Below are 15,814 nucleotides of genomic sequence, written 5' to 3'. Positions count from 1 at the left end.
CTTTAGACCTGTGTCATCTGGGGCGGGGGAAGCCATGAGAGGGGTCCAGACCAGGGATTCTTAACCTCCTTTGTGTCATAGACCCTTTGGCAGACCGGACCCCTTCTCAGAACAATTATTAAAAAATTAATAATTGAAAGAAATGCTAAATTTCAGTGAGAGGTTAGTGAAATCAAGCTATGTTATATGTATATATACATAAATATGTATGTGTATACACACAATATGTATATATGCATGTGTATATGTGTTTATATACTACATATACACACATGCATGTTTGTGTACTATAGGTTTACAACATGCATGTAAACACATGCATCGTGTATGTGTACACATATATATATATGTAGGTACATATACAGATGTATAAATACACAGGTACTCATGCATGCATGTGTGTGTACCCACACAATATATGTATACACACATACATATGTATGCATATTGTATTGTATACACACTCACACATGTACAGATGTATCTATATTTATATGTACAATACACCTACCCCTCCCAAGGTTATGAAAAAAGGTGTCATGGTAAATGGGAATTTAAGATAACAATAGCTCCTACTCCCTCAAAGGTTACAAAGAAGTTTGCTCCCCACAGCCCTGACAGGCAGATAGGAGACCACTAGCCAAAAATCAGGTTGGGATGATGACTGACCTGGCCCCCTGGGAATGAGCCTAGGTCATAAACCTTTCATAAGCAGCCATGGGAAGACTTGAGCCCTCAGCCGTGATGTTGTTTGTGACCTTGAGCAAATGACTCTCCTTCTCTGGACTTGTTTCCCCTGGGTCACCCTTCTTCATCCCTGAGCTCTACTGAGTTTTCTGTTTAGGAGGTGGGGGGTGGGCAACAAACCAGCCGGGGGTCACGGTTAAGACCTATACCTGAAGTGACCTCTCTTTGTGACATCATGCTCATGTACAAAGAGTGCTAGCCATGCTATCTTGGTTCTTCCACTTACTAGTTGGGGGGGGGGTCATGGCCAAGTCAGATTCTGAGCCTCAGTTCCCTCATCTGTAAAAAAGAGAGTAAGAACTTCCTGAAGGCATGGAAATGATTTATTGGAAGGTCTGCTAATCTGGGTTCTAATCTTAATTTTGCTTCTTGCTGCCTGTGTGACCTTCATCAGTTCATTTAGTCATCAAGTCTTTCATTATTTTTATTTATATCTTTTGTTTTCTTATTGCTTAGATGTCTCCTGGTCTTCCCCTCCCTCTTCCCAGAGAACCATCGGCATAACAAAGAATTCTTCATTGTCATTTCACTTCTTTGGGGAAATGGCTGTGTTGAGGACTAGAAGGGCCCTAGAAATGGGTGTTACTAGTTTTTCCTGGATCTCATTCCCTGACTCTGAAGCTTCCTATCATAGTGGATGGAGTCTGGGCCTCAGGTCAAGAAGACCTGAGTTCAAAAACCGCTTCTGACATTTGTTAGTTATTTGACCATGGGCAAACCATGTCCCCTCTGTGTGCCTGGAGCAACTCTCTAGGATTGATCAGAGCAGACAGGCTGTGATCTGTGTTGCCAGAGGCACTTACTTCCCTATACTGACAAAATCACTGATCTTTTTTGGAAAAAAAAATTCTGTCTTTTAAATATTTTATTGATGCTCCTTTTTAAAAGATTGTTCTTGCTTCCCAGTAGCCCCGAGAACCCACCCCACACACACCCTAGGAACCTTCCTCATAACAAAGTAGTCTATATTTAAGCAAAATAATTCGATGTTGCTGGCTGTGTGTGACAGTGTATGCCTTGTTCTGCCCCAGTGGTGCACCACCTCTCTGCTGAGAGGCATCCTCCTAGTCTCACTCCCTGTCCTCCTCCTGGCCTGAGCTCCTTCAGTGATTACTGTTCCAGTTATCAGGCTGGTGGACCTCAGGGCCTGGGAGCATTAGGTAGGCTGTGTACTCTCTGCTGATGCATTGGTCTTCTTTCAATGAGCTGACCACAAAGAAAATCCTTTGTGAATAGATAGCTGGGAGGTTTACTGATGCCATGTGGAACTGCCCACTGAGGAGGGTCTGAATTGCAGGATAGGAGGGAGCAGAGAGCCTGCAGCCAATGGGGCCGCCTGCATTTTCCTGATACCTTGAGTCCAGCCCTGTCAACAGGGTAGTAATTTAAGCAACCACTTCCATTTATATCAAACTTTATGTTATCCAAAGCACCTTCATACTCATTGTCTCACTTGGTCCTCACAGCAGCCAAGAGTCAGAACAGAGGCTTATTCTCTCCATTAAGCAGGTAAGGAAACTGAGGCTGAGATAAAGAGACCTGGTCAAGATCACAGACAGAAGCTGAGCCTAGAGTAGAACCCAAGTCTCGTGGTTTTTTAGGCTAGAGTTATTTAGGAAAAAAAAAAAGGAATCCCAGCTATTCTTCGTATATGACATCCCATCCCCATGCCTTGGCATGGGTTGTACCCCATGTTTGGATTGGCATTCTCTCCTCGCTTCCAACCCTTAGAATCCTTAGGTCTCTTTGATGCACAACTAGGGCACTGCATTTTCCACAAAGCCTCCTCTGATCCCCTCAGTAATTAAAGGTCTCTGTGGCTTGAAATGACTTTCTATTCACTTTAGGTTTCCTTTTTTTTGTATTCATGTTTTCCACTGAGTCGATTGTGACATCCTTGAGGGCAGGTGCTGGTTCTTTGTATTTTTTTCTTTCTATTTAATTTCCTTGTAAGAATAATCACCAAAGGGGCTGGACTGGGCTAGCCCCTCCTAAAGTCCCTTCCTCTGATGTTCAAGGCTTGTTTCCTTCCCCATTTAGGGTCAGTACATGATGGGACACTCAGCAAGTACTCAGTAAACACTTGTAGAATAAAGCTCGAAAGGAATGTGGGGAAACATTGGGAAGCATCCAAGCAGGACCAAGGAGGCTATGGGGGCAAAGGAAGCCAGCTGCCCTGTCCTAATGAGGTCAGGAAGAGGCAGATGGCCACAGCAGATCGGGTTGGGGAGGGCAGGGGGAAGCAGGCTGGAGGAGTATGGAGAATGAGCCCTCCATCAAGTAGTGCATGACCATTTGCAGGTGACAGAGCCACAGGCCAGGCCCCAGGGTCTCCAACCAGCCGGCCAGCATTGGATAAGAAGCTAGCTAGCCAAGAGATTGCATTTCCTTTTCGGGGATCATCCCCTTGATCGTTCTCTCCTTCCCCCTGCCTCCAGTAAGATGCCACCTGACCTCGTTCTACAGCAGAGTAATTCATTCTCCCTTGGAAGATAGCTTCTACCTTTGTAATAGCAATGGTACCCTGGGACATCTTCTTTCCCTACTGTGGATCTTGGTTTCCTTGTCTGTAAAGCTAAGAGATGTGATCAATTGGTTCCTTAAAGTCCTTTCCAGTTCTGACACCCTGAGATTCTCCTGTTGTACTGACTTACTGATAAGAAGGAAAAATCTATTGGAAGTTGAGAGCTCTGTGTTGTATCTCTTGAAGGGAGAGGGGCTATGTTGATTTTCATCTCACCCAGGCCTTCTGGTGACCCACAGCCTGTGTTTGAGCCAGATAATCTGGCTTGAACCCAGTCTATGACCAGAGTTAGGGCTCCGTTGATGATCATGTGACCCTAGGCAAGTCACTTAACCATTCAGTGTCCAACACAGCTCTTTGAGATGATATTCAGAGGAGGTGTTGATTTTGCATTGATATTTTATCCCTCCTCCCCCAAAATGCTTATCATTGTTACTGAATTAAGAACTGGTGATATTTATAGCCTATTTCAAGGATTTTAGATCATTTTATTCACATAATCTCAATTGATCATTTTTTTCTTTTCTCATTTGATCTTAACAATAACTTCATGCTGTTATTATCCCTACAGATGAGGAAACTGAGGCAGTCACCCAAGATCCCCTTACTAGTAGTTGTTAGAGGCAAGATTTGGGACCATGTTATTTTCTGGCTCGAAGTCTAATACTCTTTTCAATACAGCAGGCGTTGAGATGTAGGTTTCAACAAATAATAAAAATTCACATTTCTCTAGAATTTTAAGGTTGTCAAACCATTTTCCTCACAGCAGCCCTGGAAAATAGATAGTATAACTTTTTTTTTAATCTATATTTTTCAGAAGAGGAAAATCTCAGTTCCAAGAATTGAAATGACTCATTGTGTGACTTAGGACCAGTTACTTCCCTGCCCTGTACCTCAGTTTCTCTACCTGTAAAATAAAGATCTCTAAGGTCCTTTCAAACTTTATGACTATGATCACAAAACTCCTCCCCCCCCCCCACTGAGGATATTCACAGGATATCATAGCTGGAAGGGGCATTAGACAATATCAAATCCAAAGTCCTTGTGTGACATAGAAAGGAGGAAACTGAGGTCCAGAGGGGAAGGCACTTGGCCTAACATGACACTGGCATATCAGTGTCAGATATGAAGCTAGAACCCAGGTTCCTGAACTGACTCTCACAATAACACCGTGAGGGCAGCAAGTGAAGGAATTAATGCGCCCAATTAACAAATGAGCAAAGTAAGGCACCAAGAAGGGAAGTGACCTGCTTAAAGTCTTACCTAGAGAGTCCAAAGGACCATAAACCTAGAATTGGAAAGGACCTTAGAGGTCATCCAGTCCATCTCCCTCACTTTACAAATGAGGAAACTTATGGCTAAGGATTTTAAGTGACTTATCCAAGGTTGCAAAGAGGTAATTTCAGAGGCAGGATTTGAACCCAGAACCATTGATCTTTCTATTTCACCATTCTGCTTCCCAAGTCTCCTGACTCCCAACTGAAAGGTTATAGGATCCTAGCTTTAGACATATAAGGAATCTCAGAGGTCACCAAGTCCAATCCTCCAGGAGAGGAAACAGGCCAGAGGAATTCAAATGACTTGTGCAAGGTCATAGAGGCACTAAGCATGAAAGGAGGGATTTGAATCCTTTTCATTCTGGAATTCTCATCCCAGAACCTGTATTCTTTCCATCTTAGCCCACTGTTGGGAAATAAGAATGCTACTACATAAAAGGTCCTTCAATGTTTGTTAGTTGGCTGGGATAATTAGAGATGCTGTGAACAAATGATAACACGTGACATAGACTGACCTATAGGAATTCCCAGGAGGGAGAACTCAGTAATGGCTTGGCACTTCAGGGAGGGATGACTTCCTGAAGGATCGAACATGAACTGGACCATGAAGGATGAAGAAGTTGGACAACCTGGTGGGGCAAGTAGAGAGACAAGGAAGTTGGAATGATTCTAGTTTAGGGAAGGGACAGGGAGGAGATGAGGCTGGCTGGAAGAGAGTGACGGCAAGTAATAAGGCTATAGATTGGGGTAGGCGTCTTTTAAGGCTTTCGTTGCCAGGCTGAAGTATTTGGACTGGGTCTTTTGAAACACCTCCTTGAGTGGGCATGAATTCCGAGGGATGTGAGGAGCTCTGGCCCCTTAGTTCCATGACTGAGGTCTCTCTTCCAGTGAGTGGACCCCAGTGCCCTGGAGACAGGGGGTGGGGTGAGGTAAAGAGAGGGTGCTCTCAGGTGCTTCAATGTTTCTGGATGTTTTTCCTTTTTGTGTCAGCTGGTAAAGTAGGTTAGAGTAGCTGGAAGCCAGCGTACCATTAGAGACAGATGTGACCCCAGACTGAAAGGACGGGAAGGAAAGGTGAGAGAAGGAGACAGAGGCAGATATCCAGAGAGATAGAGACAGAGGTGTAGAAAAAGATACAGAGAGGGACTGAGAGGGAATGACACAGCAAGTGATAGCAAGGGAGAGGGAGAAAAAAGACACAGATAAAGAGAAATAAAGACAGAGAGGAGAAAGACAAAGGGGCATAGAAATAGGGGAGGGAGGAGAGAGTACTATAGCTAGGGAGAGAATGAAAGAGTAATAAAGACAGGAAGGAAAGAAGGAAGGAAGGAGGGAGGGAGGAAAGGAAGAAAGGGAAGGAGGGAGGAAAGGAAGAAAGGGAAGGAGGGAGGAAGGAAGGGAGGGAAGGAGGGAGGAAGAAAGGAAGAAGGAAGGAAGGCAAGAAGGAGGGAAGGGAAGGAGAAAGAGGAACGTGGAATTGTCAGTATAGTTCCTTCTGTGTATACTGTGTGAGACCCTTAAATAATTGTCAGTTATCCTTCTCTAATCTGCCAAATTCCTTCCCACCCCTACACTATTCAAATGCCCTGAGATATAGTTGAGAACAGCAGGTGGGGATCTTAGCTCAAAGCTCTGTGAATGTGAGTAAGGGATTAATTACTAGGATGAACAGACAGAAGGGAAAAGAATCCTAGAATGTGAGAACTGGGAGTTACCTTAGAACACAGTGTATAGACTATAGAGTTCTGAGGGACCTTAGAGGCCATCTGCTCCAAACCTTTCCTTTCCTCCACCTCGTTAGAAAAGCTGGGGGGCACTGAGGCCCAAAGAGGGGAAGTAACTTGCCCATGATTGCAGAGGGAAGTGCTGTCAGAACCAGGTCGACAGGCTTCCCATCCTGGGTGGGAAATTATCAGTTGCATCTCTATAGAATCCTTCCTTTTGCAGGCAGGAAAGTGGAAGTCCAGAGAGGTTAATTCTTAACTTCCTTTATCCCCTAGATTTCTTTGTACATCATTTAAAATTTATTGTTGATCCAGACTTGTAATTTCATTTATTTAGAGCAAGGGCTGGCATGGCAGGGACATGTCTGGGCTGTCTACTAGACCTAGTGAATGCTCCCGGATCAGGAGAGCAAGGCCCCAGGGTGGGAGCTGGGGAACCTAATAAGAGAGCCTTAATAAGCCTTAAAGTACTATAGAGATGCAAGCTTTTGTCCTGCCTTGGCTTGAATTCTTCTAATCACGGGGAGCTCACTTCCATTGTGGGACAGCTATGATTATTAGAGTTCTTTCTAGTGGGTAACCTTTATGCTTTTTCTTCATTCTACAATGAATGAAGGTTACCTCCTGTGCCCTGCCTTGGGTTGTGCACCCTTGGGATAGGAGAAAGACAGAAGGAGGATACCCAGTTGGGGAGAGATGAGCCTTCTTCTCTACCCCTCCGAAACAGACAGACAGACGAAAGAGAGAGAGGTGAGAGACAGAGACAGAGAGACAAAGATGAAAGAGAGAGAAAGGTGAGACAGACAGACAAAAGAGAGAGGTCAGAGACAGACAGAGAGACAAAGATGAAAGAGAGAGAGAGGTAAGAGAGACAAAGACAAAAGAGACAGAGACAAAGATAAAAGAGAGAGAGAGAGAGAGAGAGAGAGAGAGAGAGAGAGAGAGAGAGAGAGAGAGAGAGAGAGAGAGTAAGCCCAATGTCAAGTGCTTGGCCGTGAGAACTAGTTAGTTCTCTAGGAAGAGGGAAAGGTCAGGATTGGGTAGGCAGGGAGCCAGGAGGAGGTCAGACCTGAGTCTTTCCTTGAAAAATGGATAGGAAAGGAAGGGAGTCCCTTTCATAAAGCAAGAGGAGGAAAAGAATGAATGGAAGGGGGGCAGCTAGGTGGTACAGTGGATAGAGCACCAGCCCTGGATTCAGGAGTACCTGAGTTCAAATCCGGCCTCAGACACTTGACACTTACTAGCTGTGTGACCCTGGGCAAGACACTTAACCCCCATTGCCCCGAAAAAAAAACCCCAAAAAACCAAAACAAACAAAAAAACCCCAAAAAGAATGAATGGAAGGAAGCCCAGTGAGAACACATTTCATTCAGTCTCAGGTTAGATGTCATTCGCCCAACCTCCTGACCTTCCCTCCCCCCAAGAAACCAATGATGTTATAGGGTCATGGACAGACTGTGACTCAGGAAATCGGGCTTCTTGTCCTGCCTGCCGCTGACTTGGAGCCCCAACCTTCTGCCCCCTTCCATTCATGACCTCATGGCATGGAAAAGCTAGAAGGTACCTTATGGTTCCGTGGGTTCCATGGCATTGCAGCCTCCTGATTTATAGAAGAAGAAACCTAGTCCCACAGAGGAAAAGGGACTTCCCAATTTAGCAAGTGAGTCTCAGATCTGGGACTAGGATGGAAGTCTCATCTAGCACTTCCCATTCCTTTTGAGTCCATCCCATTGGATTCTATTCCATTTTCTCCTTCCTTCCTATGCCAGGAACTGACACTGATATGTCCCTTCCCCATTTGTGTGTGTGTGTGTGTGTGTGTGTGTGTGTGTTTTGTGTGTGTCTTTCTCTCCCTCTTGCAGAACATGGAAAAGGTGATTGTCCCCTCAGTCACACTCATCGTGGGCTGCGGCGTGTCCTCCCTGACCCTGCTACTTCTCATCATCATCTACGTTTCTGTGTGGAGGTAGGCAGGTGACTGATGGGCTCTCAGGATGCCCCTTGGGGTGTGGGAGGGGGCCTGTTTGGGGTAGGGAGTGGCCAGTTATCAAGGATTTCTTCAGACTTGATGTGACACCAGTTGCTGTTCTGACCTCCCTGTTTTATCAGGTATTTCAGTGTGGTTTGGATAGGGCAAGTCTGGGTTTCATTTTTGACTCTGCTAAGTGTTTGACCCTGAACCTGTTCCCATATCTGGAAAATGGAGAGAACAAACTAATTTCCCATCCCTTCTCTTCCTTCCTCCTTTCATTCTTCCCTTGTTTCCTCCTTCCTTTCCTTCCTTTCCTCTCTCCTTTCCTTCATTATTTACTGATTTCCTTCCTTCTTCCTTCCCACAAGGTTGTGAAGGTTAAATGACCTGAGGCTTTGACAAGTCGGGCTTTGAGGCAGTGTGAAGTAGTGGGTAGGGCACTGGACTTGGAGGCAATAAAACCCAGGTTCATACCTGCCTCAGATGTTTACTCAGTGTCTTACCTTGAATAAATCATTAACTCTCTGTGCCTCAGTTTCCCTTAGCTATAAAATGAGGGGGTTGGATTCTGTAGCCTGTAAGGTCCCTTCCAACTCTAAATCAATGACCTCAAACTAATCCATGGGCTAGTGTCAGAGGAATAAGCACTGTGTACCCATCTGGATTATGTGAAAAGAGGGGAAACATAATTTCTTGTACCTCAGTTTCCCCTCTGTAACTTTCCCTGACCTGATTCCCTCCTAGAAGGTTTTGTGAAGATTTAATGGAATTATAGGTGCAATCATGCTTTAAAAAGCGAAATCCCTATTCAGATTTAGACCAGAGGTCATCAGAGCTAACATGACCTTAGAACAGAGAACACAATGTGAAATGGGGGAGGGACTTAAAGATCAACTAATTCAATCTTCTTATTTGACAGATGGTAAAACTGAGGCCCAGAGAGGTGAAGGGACTTGTTCAGGGTCACCCAGCCAATCAGTGACCATGATGGAATATTATGAGAAATTATTTTTATAGGTGGTGAAATTACCTCCCAAAGTCCTGGTTATTTCCCCAGAGGCATCAGCTAACATGATCTGATCCCTTTCCTTACCCTTTCCCCCATTCCCACCCCTTCCTCACACTCAGCCGCCAATCATCCTGAATTCTGGTTGAAAAGGAAAATGGAACCAGTCCCCTTCACTAGGGTCACATCGACCTGCTTTGCCTCCAGGGCTGTCCGACCCTGGGAGCACGTCATGAACTGTCAGGTTCAATTATCACTGACATCGTATTGGCTAATGACCTCATCAAGCTTTCTGGAGCTGACTCTAGGAGCAGCTGGGTGTATCCGTGGAAAGAACTCGGGGCAGGCAGTTAAGGGGACTGCTAGTTTTGGCTTTGTGACCTTGGACTAGTCACTACCTAGTCCTGAGGTTTCCTGTAAAATGACAGTGTCAGAGAATTTGATCTCCAAGGTCTGTCCAGCTCAGACATTGAATGTTTTAATGTTCTGTTCCAAACTTCCTTTGAGCTCTAATAGGCATTTAGGTGGCACCACAGTGCACAGAGGGCCTGGCCTGGAGTTGGGAAGACTCATCTTCTCGAGTTCAAATCTGGCCTCAGACGTTTACAAGTTGTGTGAACCTGAGCAAGTCATATAACTTGGTTAGCCTTAGTTTCCTCATCTGTGAAATGAGGTGGAAAAGGAAATGGCAAACCACTCCAGCATCTTTGCCAAGGACATCCCAAATGGGGTCACAGTCAGCCATGACTGAAATGACTGAATGACAACAAAATTATATGTTCTATGTTCTAAGGGCCTTTCCAGTACTAACATTCTATGCTTGTAAACATTCTTTGTGCTAAGACCCTTTCATCCTGTAACATTTCCTATTTTGAGGTCTCTTCTAGCTCTAATATTCTGCTTAAATTCTGCTAATATTCTGTTTAAATACTCTGCATCCTAAGGTCTCGGCCATCTCTAATATTCTATGATCTATTCTGGACCCCAGAGGACCCAATTTGGCTGTTTTTTGTTTGTTAGGGGGATGGCGGTTGGCAAAGATTTTCACTGATCTCATAGATCTGGGGGGATTGGATAGACTGAAGCAACCAGTTGTCTTTGTGCCTTGTGGATGTTGACAGACATACTCCAACACACACTTAAGTTCCTACTACTCACACTCACATTCATGCCGTTACACTGATACTCTCTGTCCATCATGAATACCCATCCACACTTACAAACATGCTTGCATATGCAGTTCACACATCTATATGCACAAGCCACACACACACACACACACACACACACACACACACAAAATCACTCAGATACGCACACCGCACATAGGTCCTCACACAAGACAGTGTGTGTGGGACATATTGGATATACACATACTGATCAAGTGGGTTAGCCATACACAGATGGTTGGAAAGTGAGGACAGATACATAGGACAACAAATAGGGAGCCAGAAGGAACCCTAGAAGTCTTCTAACTCAGTTCTCCTCTGACTTGATCTTGGTCCATGTTGGATTCTGTATTCCTCATGGAGAAGCTCCCTAAGGACACAGGAGATGGATCCTGTGGCACGTAAGTAATACAGAGCCCTCTCATTCTCCAAAGAAGGGTCATTTTTTGTTTATTTGTTTCTGGGGTTTTTTGAGGGGAAGGGCCCAGATGTTTTTCCACAATGCAGATAGAGCCTAATGAGAATCTGGCTCCTTATGTTCCTCTCCCTATTGTGTCATTGTGGTGCTAGGGTCACTGTCACCGGCTCTCATGGTTCATACCTCAGGCCATGAGAAAACACAGGATCATGCTAATCAGAGATTTGGAGCCAATGGGAAGACTAGGGCTGATCAGTCAGCTGCTTCATTTCACAGGTGACAGAACTGAGGACTAGAGTGGCTTGGTGAATTGCTCAAGGTCACACAGGTCACACAGGAAAGAGACAGAATTAGAACCTGATCCTTTGATTCCCAATCCAGTGCTCTTGCCCAAGGCCTCATAAAGTCTTGGGAATAGGAAGCACGATGATGATGATGCTGATGATGGGACAGGTGTTGGAGATGATAACAGTGATTGTGGTCATAGTGATTTTATTGATTGTGTTGATTTTCTATGCAGTACTACTTGTATTGATGGTAATTCTATACAGTGAGGCTTTTGAAGATGGGTGTGGTGACGGTGATGATGATGGTGATGGTAGGGCTGGTCTGGGTGGTAATGATGATGTTGAAGGCAGTTACAGAGATGGTGAGATGATGGTGCTCATTGTGGCGATGCTGAAGAGACTTATGGGGATCATGTAGGTAATGAGGCTGGTTGATGCAATAGTGGTGTTGAAATTGCTTATATACAGATGGTTGGGTGTATGGGTGTTCAAGAAGGACTAGCACCTGTTGTGTGAGGGCTTGCTGAGCCCTTTTCAGGGCTGCTCATCCACCATTGGTGTCCATCTGGCACCCAGCTCTCAACTATGGCTCCAAGAAGCTGTAGCATGTACAGCACCTGTTCCCCAATAAAACTATCTTGGCAAAGGGGCTAAACCAGGTTGAAGGTACCAATGGGCCTCAAAGCCACCAGTGAGGTAGGGATGTCTACCCCAAGCAGGTGAAGACTTTCCCTGGTGGAGTGGGTGGATGAGAACGATTTGTTCCAAAAGCCATGAAGGGGGGGGGGCTAAAGCAGGCACTGTGGAACACTTAGAGCTTGCAAAGATGCCCAAGTCATCCACTGCCAGTCCATTGCCAGTCATCCTAACTTACATCTTGCCTCTGGACTTTGATGACCCTGGAGGAGAGAGTGAGGCTGACGGCTCGCTTAAATCCAATTCACCCATTAGTCAAGGCATCACCCTGTGATATCATTGGTCCTTTTGGAAAATGAAGGACAAACACCATTATGTAAATGTGAGGGGTGGGACCTAGACCTGGCTGACAAAACTTCCTCTGCCAATCTGTGCCAGCATGTTCTCTTCAATTTCTAGTTTTAGAGGATTACTTAGAGAAGAGGTGTCAAACACAACCAGTACAGCCTGAAGCAGACTAAAATGTAGTTGGGAATGGAAAACAAGATAAATAAAAATATAATAGAACATAGATAACGTCAATGCGTTATTTTCTAAGTCAAGGATCCTTCTGCATGGCTTAATGGCTCCCTCTTTCTATTTGAATTTAACACTACTGGCCTAGAACATTAAATTACTTGCCCAGGGGCCCACAGCCTATATGTCTCCAGGGCAGGATTTGAACCCAGATTGTCCTGGCTTTGAGGCCAGCTGTCTACCTGAATTGTCACCCTTATGATGAGGATGTGATCATGTCAATGGTTAAGATGAAGGCAGTGATGATGATCCTGATGGAGATGATAATCCAAATGACTGGGCTGCTTCCCCAGCTCAGGGTCCCTGAACAAAACACCAGGGCCTGTTGAAGGTATGTTCCAAGGCATTGGAACTGGTCCAGTGCCCTTCTGCTTCTTCTCTTCTCCAGGTACATCCGCTCTGAAAGATCTGTTATCCTAATCAACTTTTGCCTCTCTATCATCTCTTCCAACGCCCTCATCCTCATTGGGCAGACCCAGACTCGAAATAAGGTAAGAATGCCCCCCAGATCCCACTCCACCTTTAGAAATCACTAAAAACGGCAGTCTCAGTTCAACCCTAACACTGGTAACTCAACACAATCAATAACCGAAATCCATCGAGATGATGTAGACAAAAGACTTTGTAACTGAAAAGCATATCCATGCAAGTTATCATTGTTAGATTTACAGAATTCTACAGTTGTGATAGAGCTTAGAGACCCCTGAACCAAGCAATCTTTAACTTGGGGAGGGGGCTGAGGGAGGATAAACTTGGATGGGAAGAAAAATTGCATCTTTATTTTCAATAACCTGTAACTGAAACCAAGTATTTCCTTCAACTAGAGGCAGCTAGGTGACTCCATGGATAGAGTGCTGCACTTGGAGTCAGACAGACACCCGAGTTAAAATTCTACCTCAGATACTTACTCACTGTGTGACCCTGGGCAAGTCACTTAACTCTTGTCTACCTCAGTTTACTCAACTGTAAAATGGGGATTCATAATAGCACACCTACCTCCCAGGGTTGTTGTGAGCATAAAATGAGCTAATATTTGCAAAGCATTTCACAAACTTTGAAAACACTCTATAAATGCTAGTGAAGAAGAGGACGATGATGGCGATGATGAAGAAGAAAATTAATGTAGGCAACAAAATGTTATTCTGAGATCTTCATGTGCTTCGCCAGATTTCAAAAGGGATCCTTGACACAGAAAAGGTTCAGAACTTCTTATTTCACCCAACCCTCTCCACATATAAAGGTAGAAAGGAGGGGGTAAACTGAGACCTAAAGAAGAAAGTGACTTGCCTAACATCTCTCAGGAGGTAAACAATGGAACTCGAATTTGAACAGCGGTCTTCAGATTCCAGATCAGGTGCTATTTCTCCTATTTGTTCCATCCTCATGCAAGAGTTCCCTTATCAGGGACAGCTAGGTGGTGCAGTGGATAAAGCACTGTCCTTGGATTCAGGAGGACCCGAGTTCAAAGACTTGACCTGGCCTCAGACACTTGACACTTACTAGCTGTGCGACCCTGGGCAAGTCACTTAACCCCCATTGCCCCGCAAAAAAAAAAAAAAAGAGTGCCCTTATCATCTCTCCTTGAGAGAGTCATCCATCCTCTCCTTCTAAAGGAAGTCCCTTATATTCTGGGTCACCTCAAGTTGTTAGGAAGGTCTTCCTTGTGGTGACAAAAATATCCCTCCCTATAACTTCCACCCATTGCTCCTACTTCCTCCCACTAAGGCCAAGCAGAATAAGTCTGACCTTGCTTCCATATCAAAGCCCTTCAAATACTTAAAGACCTTTATCATGTTCCTCCTAATTATTCTTTTCTCTGGACTAAAAATCCCCAATTCCTTCAACTGGACCTTCTGTGGTATGGTCTCTAAGCCCCTCACCATTCTGATTGCCCTTCTCTGGACGTGTTCCAGCTTGCTAACGTCTTTCCTGGGTGGTGGTACCCAGAACTTAGTCAATGGACAAGCATCATTAGTGCTTACCGTGTGCCAGGCATAGTGCTAAGCTTTGGGACTACAAAGAAGGGCAAAAATATAGTCCCTACCCCCAGGAGCCCACAGTCCAATGGGGGAAGCATCAGGCAAATAAGGGCACATACAAGCCATCTACAGTAGAAATGAAGAATTGAGCAGAAGTGGGGTCTGACCAGAGTGGATGCCATTGGGACCATCCTCTCCCTTGATCCAGACCCCACTGTGCTTTTATTTACTCAGCCTAAGATCACACAAGATTTTCGGGGGGGGGGGGAATCTCACTCCATTCACACTTTCTGTGTGTGAAGAGTTGTTTTCAACTATTTTAATCCTTTGGGGATTAAACAAAAGGAAATATCCCTAACTAAAACCAGAAGGAATACAGTAAAATATTAGGAAAAATTGGGTGATCTCAGGCACATACCATAGTGGAAAAAGCCCTAGAATTTATAGTGAAATCCCTTGATTCCCATCTAGCCTTTACCACTAAATTTGCTATGTGACCTTGGCCAAGTACCTTTCCCTCCCTGTGTCTCAGTTTCCTTATTTGCAAAATGAGAGGGTTGGATTGAGGTTTCTTTCAGCTCTGACCTCCTTTGATAGAGTAACTTAATAGTAATTCTTTAATCTAGTTAATACTACATCCATCACTCCATTTCCCTGGTAGGAAATACCCCTGGGGAGGCATTAAGGGGCTTGTTATTCCTAGTTTACTGGACCTTTTCCCCAGCCATAGATTGGACCCTAACTTTTGGGATAGGGTGAGAGAAGCCTAACCTGAGTCCGAGACTGAGTCCCAGACCTGGGCAGGATGCTAATGGGCTCCCATCCTATGTCATAGGCTCAGGCCTAGGCATAGAATCAGCCACAATCCAGGTCACTAAATCTTAAAGCTGGTCCCAGATTGAGGCATAAACCCATGTCCAGACCAAACCCTAGCTCTGGCCATAAGTGAACTGTAATCCTATTGTCATAGACTGAGTCTTGATTCCAGTCAGGGACTGAATCCCAATCCAGGCCATTGATTGAATATTTACCCTGCTTTGTATACAGAGTGTAACAACCCAGGTTCCAGCCTGGGCCCTGACCTTAGCAAAGATAGCCCTTGTCTGCCTGTGATCTCACATGTGCTCTGGGCCAGCAGTGGAATGGATGGCTCGGCCCAGCTCCCCCTGCTTTAGGGGAGGCAGCTTAGAGGCCCCCGGTGAGGCAGGGGAAGCAGGCTGCACCCCACAGTGCTGTTCTGAGGGATAGGGCTGTTGGATACATCCCATCCCTGTCCTCCCCCAACTACCTATGCCTGGCCTGGCCCCTGCATTCCTTGCCCCTCCACCCACAGGTGATCTGCACATTGGTGGCTGCCTTCCTACACTTCTTCTTCCTATCCTCCTTCTGTTGGGTACTCACCGAAGCCTGGCAATCCTACATGGCTGTCACCGGGAGGCTTCGCAACCGCATCATCCGAAAGCGCTTCCTGTGCCTAGGATGGGGTGAGTGGAGATCCC

General features: G+C 45.2%; 1 protein-coding gene across 7 annotated transcripts in view; it reads left to right on the top strand.

Annotated features, from left to right (window-relative positions):
- ADGRB1 (adhesion G protein-coupled receptor B1) overlaps nt 1-15,814 on the top strand; it is a 270,194-nt gene that overhangs the window by 179,707 nt on the left and 74,673 nt on the right. For all 7 annotated transcript variants that reach the window (XM_044005365.1, XM_044005341.1, XM_044005356.1 and 4 more), the window contains exons 19-21: nt 8,135-8,238; nt 12,725-12,827; nt 15,649-15,799. In XM_044005365.1, coding sequence (XP_043861300.1) covers nt 8,135-8,238; nt 12,725-12,827; nt 15,649-15,799 — 358 coding nt within the window. The remainder of the gene's footprint in view (nt 1-8,134; nt 8,239-12,724; nt 12,828-15,648; nt 15,800-15,814) is intronic.

This window comes from Dromiciops gliroides, chromosome 1 (assembly GCF_019393635.1).
Source record: "Dromiciops gliroides isolate mDroGli1 chromosome 1, mDroGli1.pri, whole genome shotgun sequence".
NCBI lineage: Eukaryota > Metazoa > Chordata > Mammalia > Microbiotheria > Microbiotheriidae > Dromiciops > Dromiciops gliroides.
Note: the sequence above shows the minus strand (reverse complement) of the source record. Positions and strands in the feature narration are given on the sequence as shown.